We start from the raw sequence: 17521 nt of genomic DNA, 5'->3' as shown, positions 1-17521 counted from the left end.
TCGAGGTCGTCCAATGCACGTTGCATATAGACGACGCCGAGCTCTCGACCCATGGAAGACGAGAGAGGAGCCGTGTCATCGGCGTATAGGGATATCTTCACACGCTTGGACCTTGGGAGATCACTGGTGTAAAGAGAATACAGCGTCGGAGAGAGTACAGATCCCTGTGGCACTCCAGCGAGGATCTCTCTGTTGTCAGACAGAGAGCCCTCTACTCTAACATGAAATGTTCTGTCTTTCAGGAAAGACCCAATCCACCGGATTAGGCCCCGAGGCAGGTCGAACGCATCTAATTTCTGCAGAAGGCCTTTGTGTCATACTCGGTCAAAGGCCTTCGAGATGTCTAATGGTACAATGTGTACTTTCTTATTTGTATTTAGCTCATGGATGGTGTTTTCGACCAGCCTTAGAGCCTGCAACTCAGTGGAGTGTTCTCTCCTGAAGCCAAATTGTTCATCAGGCAGAACATTTCGGTCCTCAACTTCTTCATTGAGCCTTTGGAGAACAACTTTTTCAGCCAGCTTAGCCGCCGACGAGAGTAGGCTGATCGGGCGATAGTTCTGTGGAAACAGCGAGTTTTGACCCTGTTTTGGGATCATGACGACGATCTCATGCTTCCACCTTCTGGGGAAGTATCTAAGGGCCAATGAACTTTTTTTAATGAACAGTAAGTTCTCGACGCAATTTTTCGGGAGCCTCTTCAACAACCTATTGGTTATTGAGTCGACCCCCGGAGCTTTCTTGGCCTTTGCGGCCCTGATGTATCCCTTCAGCTCTTCCACAGAAGCTGTAAGGATGTCATCATCCTCCCTGAGGATTCGGTGAACCCAGTCTTCCAACAGCATATCGCGGTCGATGTCGTCATCATCGTCAACGTTAAGCTGAAACTGACGTTCCATCGTGTCAGCATAAACCAGAATGTCATCGTCATTTCATCCAGGTTTGGAGACCAGCTCCCTAACCCTTTTGGCTGATTGTTGGTCTTGAGAGGGACCAATGGGTTCATGACTGATTGGTGACGGCATGAAGTCCTTAGACATCAGTGCCGCCCTTCACGGGATACCCCTACCTAGCTGGGGTGGGATGGATGAAAAAGTTATTCATCCGTTAACGGGGGACATGAGGGCCTCATTCGACAGAGTGTCGGGGCCTTCTATATCGGGAGGGGTCGTCTGCAGCATAATCTGTGGCTTCCCTAACTAACGTGTGTCAGCATAAAATTTCAACAGCTTCCTTTTGAAGGTAAGTACTAACTGAAAAATTGGTGAATGTAATAAGCGCCATCTATGTGTTAGGATTGAGACTTCTTAGCACAGGTAGCAGAATCATGATGCGACTAATGCAGCAGACCTTGAATATTATGGTCCGAGAAAGGAAGAAACAAAGGCCAATGAAATCAATAATGATAGAATTCTCCAAAAGGACCAAGATAGAATGCCTGGAACCTCATAAACATATGAATGAAAGAGAAGAAATGCAATGAATTGAAATGCAATATATACGAGGTCCGACTAATAAATAATGGGACTGCATGCCTAGAAGGCGCCCTAGAGGGGTGGGAAAAAAACGAGTAGTGCGTTGGGAATCTGGAAATCTTCTCTATTCAGTACCAAAACACATTTTTGTCACTATTATAGTATTTGTGCTGTGGCAGTTTGAAATGAACCTATTTTTTTCTCGTGCCAAAATCCATGTGTGACAAAAAACAGGAGCAACGTATCAATCTCAAACTTCTCTTTAAATTAAAAAAAAAAACTTTCTGAGTGCTATGAATTGTTGCAAGAGGCCAATAGGTACAATTCTCTATCTCGTGCGCGTGTTTTTGAGTGGTGTAAGCACTTCAGTAAGAACCAAGATAGCAAGAAACTCCAAATCAAAATTCAAAGCAATATTGGTCGTTTTTCTCGACATTCACGGTATTATAATGAGTTCTAGAGGGTCAGACTGTTAACCAAACTTATTATTTGTCAGTTTTGGCAACACTGCGAGAACAAGTTCGTAAGAAACGGCCCGAGTTGTGGAATATCAACTTGTAGATTTTGCACCAGAACAACGCACCTGCCCATAACGCTCTTTCTGTGAAGCGGTATTTGGCCGATAAACGCACTCTAGTGCTCGAACACGCGCCGTACTCGCCAGATTTGGCACCGTGCAACTTTTTTTCGTTTCCGAAGATAAATTCTGCTTTTAAAGGGACCCGATTTGAGTCGACGTAAGCGGTAAAGCAAAAAACGGCAGGGCTCTTAAAGGCCCTCACCAAAGACTTCCAGCACTGTTTCGATTAATGGAAAAAAGTATGGAGAGGTGTGTGGCGAAGGGAGGGGAGTATGTTGAAGGGAAGCATTCGAATGTAGAATGATTTGTATAATACAGTGGAGTCCCGATAGTCCGATCGGGACCGGACCCATTTCGGATTAACGAATATTTCGGATTAAGCGAAATCATCCCAGACGAGAGTGAAAGTGAAGCAGACGACGGTGACGATAGCGAGCAGAGGGTATCACACTCGGACGCCGCGGCAGCCTTTGATCTCGTACTGCGCTACGTAGAGCAAGAGTCCGTCTCAACCCCAGCGGATACTTTGTTTCTGAGGCGTTGGCGCAATTTTGCTGCGAAGGAGAGGTCTTCTTCTCTTCGACAGAAAAATGTAACAGACTTTTTTAAACCAATATAGTTTTGAACTACATACGCTCAAATTGTTCTGTTTTGTTAATTACACTTATCTTTGTACATACTGTAATCCTTAGTATGTATATATTGCAATACATTTCTTCTACTTTTCTTTCGGATTAAGCGGACTTTCGGATTACCGAAGTTCGGATTATCGGGACTCCACTGTATAACCCTTTTTCATAACCAGTCTCGTTATTTTATAGCCGGACGTCGTATATTATTTATTTCACGTTACTACTCCTTTAGTTTCTCCATATGTTGGTTTTTATCATGGACTCCAATGATAGTGATAATGAATAGCACTATAATAAATCTTGACGTTTGAAAAATATAGCTAGTAATAGAATAAGGATAACTTCAAAAAGTCAATCTTCACTATAATCGAAATTCAGTCTACGCATAGTATCTAGTTCAATATTTGTAGATATTTTCAAGAACACCTCATAGTTGTTCAGTGAGCGTGAATTCAAAAGGCACAAGGAGATTGCCAGGCTCACAAGCTAGGTATTCATTTTGATACCCGAACAAGGCATTGTTGTAAAGTGTCCAAACTCACGTAATCTCAGCCAACCGGATCATTCCGATTCACCTTCACACCACAGTCTGGAATAATTCAATATTCTGTGCTTACACGTTGTTATCAAGAAGTAAATTGAATGCTTGTGGGGCGCCGATTAGTAACAGCCGGTTTATGAAGCTGCTCGGCCGTTGTTTAATTCATAAAAGTCAATCCCAAATCATACAAAACAATTGAAAAGTATGTCACGGGATTCCATGTAATGAATAGGGGCATCGGATTAACATGATGTTTTCATGAAAGAGATACGCCCGGAGTTGCGAAGTTTCCCAGTGTGAAATCCGGTGAATAAACCGGTTGGGGTGGAATTTATAATGTTTTCTGCGTCATGTTCAAAAGGGTTAAATAGTTTCGCCATTAAACTGATGATTTTAGTTTTGTTGGTATTTAGATAATTCGTCGAGCGTAAGCTATGCTTTCTTACAATTTTCAACTAAACTTTCAAACTTGTTGAATTAATTCCATTCAGGAAATTTATATTCTCCCTCTTTTCCAAGTGTAGCTGAATAAAAGACCAATGTACCGAGTCCGATAAATTTACTAGTTGATACCACATGAAAATAATGATTAGACATTTAATGGAATTGGCCGATACTTGATGAAAATCCATAACGTATTCAAAAAACACTTTATAATAATAATAATACTCTCTCATTCCTGATCTCTCATCATCCGCGACCATGAGCATGAGCAATGCTGTGGCGAGCTATCATAGTCCGTTCAGTCTAACATTGTTTTTTCAACCAACAATACGATTGCCAACAATTCAGAAGTTAAACTACTTGGAATTGTTATGTATGACAAATTGAAATGGTCAGCGCATATTGAGCACCTAAGTAAAAAATTAAACTCATCTCTCTTCATATTACGGAAACTGAGAAGATTTGCTGACCTGGCAGTTTTGAAAACAGCCTACTTTGGTTTATCCCACTCTCACAGTAATTACGGTGTAACTCTATGGGAGAACGCTGTAGACTCTGTGGGAATGTTTACTCTCCAGCTTTACGAATAATATCTAAAGCCAATTATAGTGACAGTTGTCGCCCATATTTGAAAACTTAGAAATACTAACCTTACCGTGTATTTACATCCTCAGTTGTTTGCTGGATATTCATAGAAATAAATAAAAACTTGAAAAAAATAATTTATATTTATATATTTATTTTATATATTTTATATACTTTAGACTTCATATTTTATATCAACAGCACTATTTACTACTCTTCCGATACTCTTCCCATGTTATTTTATATATACATCATTATCCTTAATTTTATATTTACAGCACTATTTTTAAAATTTTATATTCACAACACTATTTTGAATTTTATTTTTACAACAATATTTTATATTTCAAAAACTTTATAATTCACATTTCAATTTTATATTTTCTTTTAATTTTCCTGATATGATTTCGAGATTCTGGATCTACGTAGACAATTTCACTGTAGTCAAGGTCTGCCTTTTGGTATTTTGTCTACTTTGACTAGATCCCCTATTAGGCTAATTGAATATATAGATATTACTTTTGTAAAGTTTTACTCCCACTACCAAGGCTTGCCTTGTTGGTTAGTATGTATTTATTTACCATTGAATGTCTTCTTTTATTGTAACTTTTCTTTTAATGTAATGTAAATAAATATTATTATTATTATGATTATATCACAATTATTATACCACAAGAAATTGTAACGACCAACTAGACGTCGTTTATTGGCTTCTGAACGAAATACCATAGACGTGAAATTATATAATAAATTGCCAGTGCATATTAAGGAACTACCTACCCATAAGTAAAAGATACTAATTCGAAAATATTTGATGTGTGAGTTCGTAGGAAACTACATAGTGTCATAACAAACACATCCATGTCTAATCCATCCAATTTAATTCTGAATAATTAGAAATGAGGGAATATATTTTAAATTATAGTTTTGTTTTGAATGTGTACTTTATTTTGTTTTATATTTAATTTTATTCTATTTTTATTTTATTTTATTTTGCTCCTACCTGGACCTACAACAAATAAAATAATACTCTGTAATGTGGCTGAATGAATGACTGAAGAATGAAGATTACATACTTTTTATCGCAATCCGCACAAGTTATTCCGCAAATCCCAGACTTTTCCTTCTTCTTTCACTACTATTTTTTTTAGGTTATTTTTAATTACAATAAAAGCTGGAATTGATGCCAAAGTCAAACTTTGAATAAAGCTATTAAAAAAATCCATGTTATGGGAACCTTCCTGATCACACTAACTATATATCACGAATTGTGAGATAATTTTAAAATGTCGGGCCTCATTTTGAGTGGTGAATAGTTTTTTGTAATTGAGTTACCTCTGACTTGTCAGCGGCCATGGAGATCCTTCTAGATCTACCTTCTCTCCACATTTTTCTGGAAAGAGATGCTAGATGGACTGCATACAGACTTGTGCACATTGCCACCTCTCACTTAAAAAAAAAGAAATAGATCTGTTTACAGCGCAGTGTTGTTTTTATATATAAAGTAATTTGTTTTCGAAATTATTGACATCAAAATTCAAATTTTATTGAGCCCCAATTTTGAGAATGTCAAGTTCATGATGAATTCCAAGTACATTGTACCTCGAATGATTTTACTATACCTGTTGGGTGTTGAGATTTTATAGAATATATAAAATTTTCACTTTATTTAATTTGATCTCCTGATCAAATTTCAGTATGTTTCGTAACAATTTTTTTCATTTTCAGAACTATCGCCCGCGAACGGGCGGTTTTTCCAGTTCGAGCGTCGAAGAGCCCAATGTGGGAAGTTCGATGCAGTCCCTTCATGAGGGAGACCAGAACAAAAAACAAATAAAGCAGCGGCTCACCGCCTTCTTCGGTAACACTAAGGTAAGAAATCATTTTTATCGTTCGCGGTTAGTTGGCGATGAAATTAAATGATTTTTGGCAAAGGGAAATAAGCGGAGCTGGTTGTTGAGTTGCGGTAATGGGCAAATAAATCAAGAGAGAAAATCTAATGGAAAAATGTATTTGAAATATCGTTAGTGCTTGTCATGAGTGTATGAGTTGAATTTGTGTTTTCTATTCAACAGTAGAGAACAAACCATTAAGTCGGTAATAAGGTAAACGATTTTTTTTATTAAATTTACACTTGTAACGGCCCTTCCGAACTTTGAAAATTGATAACGGCCATCTTCTTGAAGCTAAATCTGTCAAATTAGTTGTCATTTATTCAGTCTGTTTTGTTGAATCACCATGAATGATCGACCGATACCCATACGTCGACGAAAGGCAAGATCTATCGAAAACATCGCTACTCTCTGTGAGAGTGTGCATGCGAAGCCGATGCAGTCCGTTACGCGTCGCTCACAAGCACTCGGCCTTCCGCATCGTGACTTGAGCCTGCATCCGTACAAATTTCAACTAACCCAGGAACTGAAGGTAACCGAAATGACCATCAACAACGACGTGTGTTCGCTGAATAGGTTCTGGAGCAGTTTGCAACTGACACTAATTTTCATCGAAAACTCATCTTCAGCGATGAGGGCCATTTCTGGATGAATGGTTACGTGAACAAATAGAGATGTCGAATTTGGGACGATACCAATCCACTTGAGATCTAAGAGCGTCCAATGCTTCCCAAAAAAGTCACTGTTTGGTGTGGATTTTGGGGTGGCAGCGTTGAAAAATCCATATTTCTATGAGAACGACGTTGGCCAGGTCATCCCTGTCAACGGCGAGCACTGTAGGTCGATGATTACTTACTTCTTTTGGCCTGAATTGGATGCTCTGGACATCAACGACAAGTGGTTTCAACAGGACGGAGGTACGTACCATAGCTAATGCCACATTGGATATTCTGCACGAGCGAATTGAGGGCATTGTCATATCATGTGGAGGTGATGTTAACTACCCACCGAGATCGTGCGATTTAGTCCCGTTAGACTTTTTCTTGTGGAGTTTTCTTAAGTCGCATATCTCCGCGGTTCTCAAAACCAACACAACCCATGCGATCGGTCAAATTTTGCCTGATTTATGCGGCAGATTCATGAAAACACGGAAGTTTAGAATTCGCTCCAACTTCCACCCAGAGAAGTCGAGGCGGACATTTGAACGATTTTATATTACACACATAGTGGCATCAATAGGTCTTCCAAAATAATAAAGAATTAGATGATATATCGCACAAAATTTGTTTGATTTGAATTCAAAAATAGGAAGCACCTGACTGAAGACCCTACATAATATAATGATGATCGTATCATGGGAAATTTAAAATTGTGTTGAATACCAGTTCAAATTCAATTAAATTCATTCATCTGATTACATTTTGTCATTATCTACTGTTATATAACAACATTGCACTGTCACGGATTTGGAAATAAAGCACATTCATGGTTTATGAGATATTGATCTGGCCGCACACGAATAGTGTCCTTCAAATGTGCAGTTACTGATATTTCTTCAAACCACCAGATTATTGAAAACAGTGTGTGATCTAAATTTCCAGGACTATACATTGACAACGGTCTTAAATTCAATGAACACGTCAAAAACTTGAATATTGTCCTCTGGTTGTTATGCTGTGAAGATTGCTGCGAACGTACTGGAATATTCAACTGCAAAGACAGTATACTATTCCTTCATAGAATCAAATTTCCGATAAGGTTTCCCATTCTGGGATGTGTGCGGTGGTACTGTTCTTCAAAGTGTTTTTGTTTCACCAAAAAGAGCCCTGAGATACCTCTGTAAACTAAAATTTCGCGATTAGAGCAGACTTCACTTCAAACAACAAAACATATTCACGGTAATGTCTATATTCGTACTTGATATAGTGCGTCTCATAAATGAACAAAAACAAAAATTTCATTACAGAAACGCCACCCGTCAAAGTAGGCATCTCAAACTACCATTACCATCTTCCACTCTCGTTAAGGATTCAATTATATATAGCGGCTGCAAAATATACAATCGTGTTCCGAATAATATTAAAGATATACCTACCGTCCAACGCCAGCTTCAGAAAAGCAGTAAAAAGAGTAATTTCCCATAGAACCTATTATAGTTTAGAAGATTATTATGTAGATAGAATAGAATGATAAATGGATTAAAACTATATACTGTGATATCATATACAAACTATATACTGTGATATCATATACAGAAAGCGCCAAACGTGATGGCGAGCCTGCCCCCTACTACAGTAAGACATACAGAGGTCTATCATTACTTGTCCTTCAATACTTTTGGCGTTTGGCATTGTGTGAATAATTTATGTTGTTTCTGAAAAAATGTCATCACCTAAAAACAAACCAGTCATCAAGAATGTATCATTATATCACATTTCAATGGAGTGTACTACTACCTATAATACTAACTGAAATATGAAAAGAAATTACAACACCTTAATTATTGAAACTAATTATAGGTACGACATTGGCCGGCAAGGGGCTTATCGTAATTCAATAGGAATTAAGTTGGGAGAGTCTATACCTACGCGATAGCTCGCCATCACATTTGGCGCTTGCTATAGCTTCTATTGTTTGTTATATGTTGAATTTCAAATAAGTTACTGATTGTTTTTAGCCAATTCAATTTCATATCGTAGTGCCTATTTTCATACACTTATGAAATGTTATTAAATTGATTTAATTTACATTTATATATACATGCTTATAGTACACATGATGTTATTCTTTGATAACAAAACATATTTTGACTGATTGATTGATAGTCTCAAGTAAAATCTATTGTGAAAGTTGTATAATTTTCATCATGAACAGTGTTATTAATTTTCATCAAGTAACGGGTCAGTGTATTCATTAACCCCAAAAAATTCACACAGCTCAGATAATGAAACGAAAAGATAAAATTCAACAATTAGTCATCATATTATGATTGGTTAGGAGGCGAGGTGACTGAAAAATGAGCCAACCTGTTCGCTGAAACAAAATAAATATTAGCGCTCGAAGCACGATTCAATAAGGAAGAATTAAATTCAAAATGGAAAACGTATATTTATTAATAAATATCTTCAATGATTACCGTCTGTGAATTAAGGGTTGGCCGTTTGTGTTTTACGTGCGCTGATAGCAGATAACTGTGCACGGGTTTTAGTGAATTTTAAGGGTTGTTACGTGATTGTAATCACGGACTTGGAGAACCCTTGCTGCTTTGAATCTACCCTGAAATCCACTGTTAGACTTCAACAGTGAAATACTCAGAAATCTTCGGTAATTAATGTCAAACAAAATAATATGTCAGTAGTGAGTAGTGACCAGTAATTGCCACAGATATGGCTTCATTTCAAATTTGGCTCAAGAGTCACTGTATTTTCTCAAAAAAAAATTGTTATAAAAATGTTCTGAGATAATAGTAATATGAAGGGGCGATATTGTAATTTTACAGGAAAACTTCATTGTCGGTTCATTGCTCGGCTATCACTGGCATCATCGGCACACTGATGGCAACGGTGCATCATTATTCGCCGTTTGTTTTTATTTCAGGTTTGTTCTGATTTTAACATTCCAAACTGTTTGGAAATAGCGCAATACATGATGCGTACAAGCAAGAAAGCTCAAACAGTTTAGGATCATTTCGCAGTCGAAACCAGAACAGAGGATTCATCAATCCTAATTTATCCTGCGCATGATCCTGACGTCCTAGAACCTAAATTTCGTAGAACCAGAACAAACCTTTTCGTCATCCGTGATCACCATTAGTGACCATTATGCTATGCTGTGTGCTGTAGTCATTTCAAAAATACCAACAGCCATTGTCGTATGTTGACTTGAAATTCCAACTTTGATTGAATTTGAGATTAGATTGGTGGTCTATCATATAATCTAAGAAGGGCATATCTCTATCAGTTGCAATTGAATAGTATCTCGGATTATTTGATTATGATATTTTGTTTCATTCATTGTTCGCAAGAATGGTTTCTCCCAGTATCCAATTTATTTTTGTATTGAAATATATCAGTGACAGAAAAGAAGAAAGAACGGAAAAATAACATTCTATCATGATTTTTGGGGTAATTTTCCCTAACAACAGAAATGCAATACTCATTAACCAAGTTTGCCTCTTCATCTAATCTTCTAGATATTGGACACACTAGACCAGGGGTCTCCAAACTTTGAAGCCTTCGGGCCATAATGATTTTTTCAGTTTGTTCCAAGGGCCAATTTCTGCCCTTAACTATATTTCTAGACTAGGATAGTCGCAAAGTGCATGACCTTAGCAAACTTACGCTTTTTTGAATTTCAATTATTATTGTGTATTGTGACATATAACGACATCTAGTGGCGAGTAGTGATACTATGTACTATCTTATCAGCTACCCGCTAGGTGGCATTAGGCGTATTTAAATATTTGGAATTACCGCGTTGGTTCGAGAAAGTTCTGGTTCTAGCTAGTGTATTCCGATCACCTTGAGATGGCGGTAATAATTGCATATAAAAAGGCTAGCGGCGCAACTTCGAGTTAGTCTGCGTAGGAAAGGCGAAGGAAGCGAAACTGTATATTGTGAAATAAAGAAACACCCGTCAATAAAAGTATTTTGATTTGACTTATTGTTTTTATGTGTGATTTGTTAGTATGGAAAAGAAGCGAAAAATCGACAGTGAATGGAGAACGTTCCAAGAAAAATGGAACTTTCAGTATTTTGTGATTAAGTCCAGTAATAAGGCGCTATGTTTAATTTGTAATGAAACCATAGCTGTTCTCAAAGACTATAACATTAAACAACACTATGAATCGAAACATCTTCAAAGTTACTCCAAGTATACAGGAAGTTTGCGGAAGGAAAAATGTGAAGCTTTGAAACGCGGACTCAAATCGCAGCAATCTTTTTTACCAAAGCGAATACTCAACAAGAGTCTGCAACTCGCGCCAGCTTTCGTGTGGCTCTTGAAATCGGAAAACGTGGCAAACCATTCACCAATGGAGAAATGATAAAAGAATGCTTGATTGCAGTAGCCCAAGAAATACGCCCCGAAAAGGTGAATTTATTTAAAAGTGTCAGTTTGACAGCAAACACCGTGGCTCGGAGGGTGCAAGACATCGCATCAACCCTGTCTGACAAAAATGGACATCATGAGTGGTTTTCTCTAGCATTGGATGAGTCAACAGATGTGTCAGATACTGCTCAGGTGTTGATTTTTATTCGCGGAGTAGATAAAAGCTATGAAGTGAATGAAGAAATTCTTGATATTGATAGTATTCACGGCACGACAACTGGGGCAGATATTTTTAAGGGAGTTGAAAATGCCATTAATAAAAAGAACCTTCGATGGAGAAATTTAAAATCTATAACAACTGATGGAGGCAAAAATATGTATGGTAAAAATAAAGGAGTGGTTGCACTTGTGTCAAAGGCTGTAGAAAATGATGGTGGTTCAAAACCATTAGTCTTACATTGTATCATTCATCAACAGTCCTTGTGCGGAAAATGTTTGGATATGTCTGAAGTTCTAAAACCAGTCATATCAGTTGTTAACTTCATCAGATCCACCGGGCTGAATCACCGACAATTTTGCAGAAATTGAAAATCACTACTTCTCATTCGTAAAAGTTTCTGAAACCACATCCAGATCTCTACCCAAGATTCAATACGTCCAATTCGAACATCGAGTCACAAGTTAAATATTGTACTCTACTCTGGATGCTGATACGTACCCAAAACCGTCGTCTTTCTTTTTAATTTTCGAGTATGATAACCGCAGTTGAAATTGGTAAATCCACGTCAGTGAACATTGTGAGACTAAACTGAATGAATGCCAACACTTATGCAGACGTTTTCGTAGTCGCTGGGTTTGCCAATACAATTTGCCAATTGGCATTGCCAACGGCATTGCCAACGCCTTGACGGACAAGCGGCACCAAAAATTGCCAGTTATGACCCGGAACATGACTATTACAATTAACTCCGCATCGGCTCAATGCCGGCTATAATGTCGGCCGTGTGTAGGCGGGTAGAATAAGTCTGTTGACGGCAAACGTTGAATCAACAATAGAGTGCTGTTGAGGTGAGTTTTGCTAGATTGTAGTGAGACCTATCGTTATGAGTGACTTCCCTTTTGTCTCCTTTTTATTTTTTTATGAACCTTCAATTCCACAAAACGTTTTCTGATTGTGAGATTGTTAAATTGTAATGCCTGTAAACTCGTCAGGAGTTCGGATCCCCTTCTCTGCATGGTCCGTGACCATAAGAGAGCAGGAATTGGAGCATTTTTCTTCAGGGCAGCTGCCCGAGCAATTGATGAACTCGGTATAGTTTTCGACACTGAACGAGGTGACCACAACTCTGTCACCGAGTTGGAAACCGTTCAGCAAAAAGCTCAGATAAAAGCCGCAGAGATCAGCTTACTTTTGCGGAAACACAAGGATAAGCCAATGCACGGGGTCTTCTTCAATAACATTAGAGACCTTGGCTTATCAAAGCGCCTGACGTTCGCTTTTCTCAGGTCGAGTGGGCTGGAGTCGGAAACTGAGGGGTTCATCATGGCTTGCCACGCTGGTGTCTTCAACATCTCAGTCTATCGCAGTCGCGTGATTGGTATAGAGGTTCCTGACACAAGGTGCAGGGACTGCCGCGAGGCGCCCGAGACCCTAATGCACTGGCTATCAGCATGTTCAGCATATGTGGTCTCGTCCTATATCCATCGACATAACACAGCCCTAAGAGTGCTATATTACAATCTACAGCAATCTTACGATATTGAGGAGACCACGGTGTTGCCCTACGCTCCAGGGGATATTGAATCCGTTGTGGGGATTGAGAAGTGTGGAATTTATTGGAACTATTCGTTCCCCACCCTCAGGCTCATACAAGCTAATGAGCCTGATGTAGTCCTTCTCGACCACCAGAGCAAAACGATATTTGTCGTGGAATTTTCAGCTCCTGGCGAGACGAATATCGACGGAAAAGATGAGGAAAAACGGATGAAATATCGAGATTTTCTCTTCGAACTCCGCAGACTCTATCCATATCACTCTGTCAAGATGGTTGTTCTGATTATTGGAGTTCTTGTGGAATGATGCCCTCTCTACCCTCGAATCTTGAAATCATACCGGCTTGTCGCACTAAGGCAGAAATCTCAGCCGCACAGATGCAGAAAGTTGTCATTCTTGGCTCACTGCGCTTGCTCACTGTTGTTGATACAGTGTTTCGAAGGTCGATCTTCTTTGGAAGAAAATATATACGTCCATGCCACAGTTGGCTCATGAGCAAGTGTGGATGGATTATCAGAACTGAAGTTCACGTCTTACCAGGGTGATATTTGAAATGATCCTTCCGTTTAGTAGAAGTATCAACTGCGTTGTTCAGGAGGTTGAAGAATAACTCATCGAGCTGATTTTATTTCTGTAAGCATGTCTTTCTGCTTGGTAATCGTCGATGACTTTGTTCGATCTGTTATATACCGACGAGGTGTAATACTCCAAAACCTTCCTCTAGGTGATCACTTGATTGAATTCAGCAAGGATTTGGTGTTGGACGAAACAAAAAGTATCTGCAAAACTTTCTTTGAGGAAACTTTACTAAAAATTCGTCCGTCGTGATATCAGCTAGCAGTGTAGTTGTTTTTTAGCTTACATCTGTCAGTTTCTGCTGGAGAAGCTAAGACGAAATGTTTCGAATTCATATTCAACATATTTATTTTTTTTGTCATATGTTACTCCATATGTGACATATTGGTTCTTGTCGTCAATTACACTCAACTACTATAAATGGTACATTGACTCTCTTTCATTTGCATTTCCTGCCGTTCGGATAAGAACTTCACATTCCGCAGTTTGATCCAATTTGTACACTAATGGAAAATTTTTGAACTGATCAGTCAAATCACTCAGTCTACGTGTCATCCAGTCTCATCCATCGTTGCCTCCAGTACATTCTCAAAAGCTAAACATGCTCGTGCGATTGTCAGAGCCACATGCGATTGTCAGAGCCACACTTGCCTACTCATCATATTTGCAACAACACTCTCAATGAGATGAAACACCCAAAAATAGGACTCCAAAAAAATTGACCTCATTTGTCCCTTACATTCAGGTCAGGAATCAGAATCCTCCAATGTTCTTTTCATTCACGGAAAGAAATATTCAAGGGTTTTCTTTTCGTGGTTTCGTAATGCGATAAATAACTTTTATGGGAAAGCTCTGAATGGCGATATGAATTATCTCTCTATAACTCAACAAAAGTGTTGAATGCGGTGCGATAATAGGAAAACGACCCGGTTTATTTTTCTGCCAGAGAACTAATCATGGAATATTGCTTTTCTGAATGAAACGGCCAGTTTTATTTTATTTTTTGTTCAGGTTTGCGGTATTTGACCAGAAGTCAATGATAAATTTACGTGGGTCGTGGACTAGAGTAGCGTTTTTCAACTTTTCTCATGACGCGACCTCCTCAGTAAAAAAAAATTGGCGACTACCTATTCTTTCTTCTTCAAGCTATGTTTTAATTTTGTTTGAAGGTGGTTGACAATGTTTCGTGGTGTATTTCATCAGTTCGGACTTCCATTGTCTAATATAATATAAATTGATTTGAAATCCCTGAAAAAATTAAAGATTAACCGAAAATAACAATTTTATTAAAACAAAAAACTGAAATTACAAGGAAATAACATACAAGCTACAACCAGAAAATAAAAAATTGAAATAATAATAAAAGCTGAAAATTAAAAAATATCATTAACAAAAATGAAAAATAATAATAAAAATGAAGAGATTCCAAACCAAGTTACGTTACAACGTTTCGATTGTTAGTATCCACAATCGTCTTCGGGTGATAACTGGACTTTTTCCTTCGAGATCTGACTATTTATAGGTCATTCGGGTGCTTTCACCTTTCACCTATCCACTCTTTCCTCTTTCCACTTCATTGGTTTTAGCGGGAGTTGGTCATTTTTCGCTTGATAAGAGGTTTCCATATGTCACGTATCTCTACGCTAGCTTGACTAAATGCCTTGTTGAACAACATATACGCGGTTTCCTTGAATTTTCTCCTAAACCATTGTTCTTCTTTGTGGATGATTTCAGCTTGAGCCCACTTGATATTATGTTGATGAGTCCAAACATGCTCTGCTATTCCGGATTTGCAGGTTTCTCCTCGCTGTGAGTGTTTGTTGTTTCTTCTTCACTAAATGGGAAACATCTGTATATCGAAAAACCACTCACACAGGACAGTATCTGAACCAAAAATCCAACCACCATCAATCGACTAAGAGAGGAATCATCAAGACTCTACTAGACCGTGCTTTCGAGCTCTGTAATACAAAGGAATGTCTCGAAAAAGAAATAGGCATCATCAAAAATGACCTTCAACGGAATGGTTACTCCAGAGTGATGGTAGCTAGAAGACAGCAAGAGCTCCACAAGGAAGAGAAGCCGCCACCACCAGTACTTGTACTTCCCTACATCAGAGGATTATCGGAAAGGATAAGAAGGATTGGGTCCAAGTATAACATCAGGACCTGCTTCAGATCTGCGAACACTATCTTTAGCAGCCTCACAAAAACCAGGCCACCAAACGCGGACTGCGATTTCAAGAATTGCATTTACCGGATACCCTGCGAGTGCGGAGAATCATACACACACAGCGAGGAGAAACCAGCAAATCCGGAATAGCAGAGCATATTTGGACTCATCAACATAATATCAAGTGGACTCAAGCTGAAATCATCCACAAAGAGGAACACTGGTTTAGGAGAAAATTCAAGGAAGTCGCGTATATGTTGTCCAACTGGGCATTTAGTCAAGCTAGCGTAACATATGGAAACCTCTTATCAAGCGAAAAACGACCAACTCCCGCCAAACGGTCATCTCCCGCTAAAACCAATGAAGCGGAAAAAGGAAAGAGGGGATAATAATATTTTTTAATTTTCAGCTTTTATTATTATTTCAATTTTTTATTTTCTGGTTGTAACTTGTATGTTATTTCCTTGTAATTTCAGTTTTTTGTTTTAATAAAATTGTTATTTTCGGTTAATCTTTTATTTTTTCAGGGATTTCAAATCAATTTATATTATATTAGACAATGGAAGTCCGGACTGATGAAATATGTTTTATTTTTATTATGTTACACATAACTGAAACCGTATATACGATGATTCTATTCTTTTTCCTTTTTATTCTTTTTATGATCACGACAATCACTCAAATGAAAAGTAAACAAAGAAATCATTCAATTTGAAGACTAGTTAATGGAGAATGGGCGCAACCTTCACATCAATATGAATATGAGCCATACGAGTCATTCCTACAAATGTTCTTCAATTAATATTTTCGCAATAAAAATATAATTTTGAACTTGTCTTTTACTGAGGTTTTGTGACTATAGCAACATTCTTTTAGAGGCTTCGCGACACCCCAGGTGGTCTCGACCCACACCGTCCGAAAATTAAATGAATTGAGCGTCGAAGTTCCGCCTCATCCACCATACTCTCCAGACCTCTTGTCAAACGACTGCCTTCTTTTTCGAACACAATTCTACAACATTCACGTGGGTAAAACTTTCCCCAATCAGGATCAGGCAAAATCGGCTTTGGTCAGTTTCATCAAATCTCTAGCACACAATTTTCATGATGATGGAATTAATCGACTTGTGTTACGTTGGCAAAAGTGCACTGATTCAAATGGCGCCTATTTCGATCAAATTGAACAATAATTCACTGAGATATTACAGTTCAAAGTAAAGTCACAAAAACGGACAAATCTTTTGAAACAACTAAATATTTTAAAAATATATTTTCATATTACAATTCATATTAATTGCGATCATGTAACCGAATTACAAATTACAAAAAACACTGTGAGCGTAATGAACAAACTGAATTTGAATTTGTTGAACCCATTCAGAATCTATGAAACTTGACAGTATCCTTCTTGACAAACTCGAATATCATGGCGTCAAGGGCGTAGCAAATGGTTTTGCAAATCCTACCTCTCTAACAGATCACAATCAGTATGTTTGAAAGAAGCTTCTTCAGTAAGCTGAACCGTAAAACACGGTGTACCACAGAATTTGGTATTAGGTCCTCTTTTGATCATTATATACATCAACGATATCTTTGATTATATGGATACCCTGAACTGTGTACTATTCGATGATGATGCAACTTTTTATGGGGCTAACTCATATCATGATGAGGTGAAATACCAAATGGAAATATCTATCACTGGTCCCCAATCATTTCAAACATAATCGGAGTAAAACGCAATACATCACATTTTCCACATTGAATGAAGGGTCGATTAGTTTCTTGGGCATCACATTGGA

The 17521-nt window shown here is 38.1% G+C and overlaps 1 protein-coding gene across 5 annotated transcripts in view; it reads left to right on the top strand.

Moving 5' to 3' along the window:
• The window catches only part of LOC111514053 (uncharacterized), a 453014-nt gene that overhangs the window by 388358 nt on the left and 47135 nt on the right, over positions 1-17521 (top strand). For all 5 annotated transcript variants that reach the window (XM_074184385.1, XM_074184384.1, XM_074184383.1 and 2 more), the window contains one exon: positions 5986-6129. In XM_074184385.1, coding sequence (XP_074040486.1) covers positions 5986-6129 — 144 coding nt within the window. The remainder of the gene's footprint in view (positions 1-5985; positions 6130-17521) is intronic.

The sequence above is a fragment of the Leptinotarsa decemlineata genome, unplaced genomic scaffold, assembly GCF_025532065.1.
Source record: "Leptinotarsa decemlineata unplaced genomic scaffold, Ldec_3_MD MMD2_tig00026354_RagTag_RagTag, whole genome shotgun sequence".
Taxonomy (NCBI): Eukaryota; Metazoa; Arthropoda; class Insecta; order Coleoptera; family Chrysomelidae; genus Leptinotarsa; species Leptinotarsa decemlineata.
Note: the sequence above shows the minus strand (reverse complement) of the source record. Positions and strands in the feature narration are given on the sequence as shown.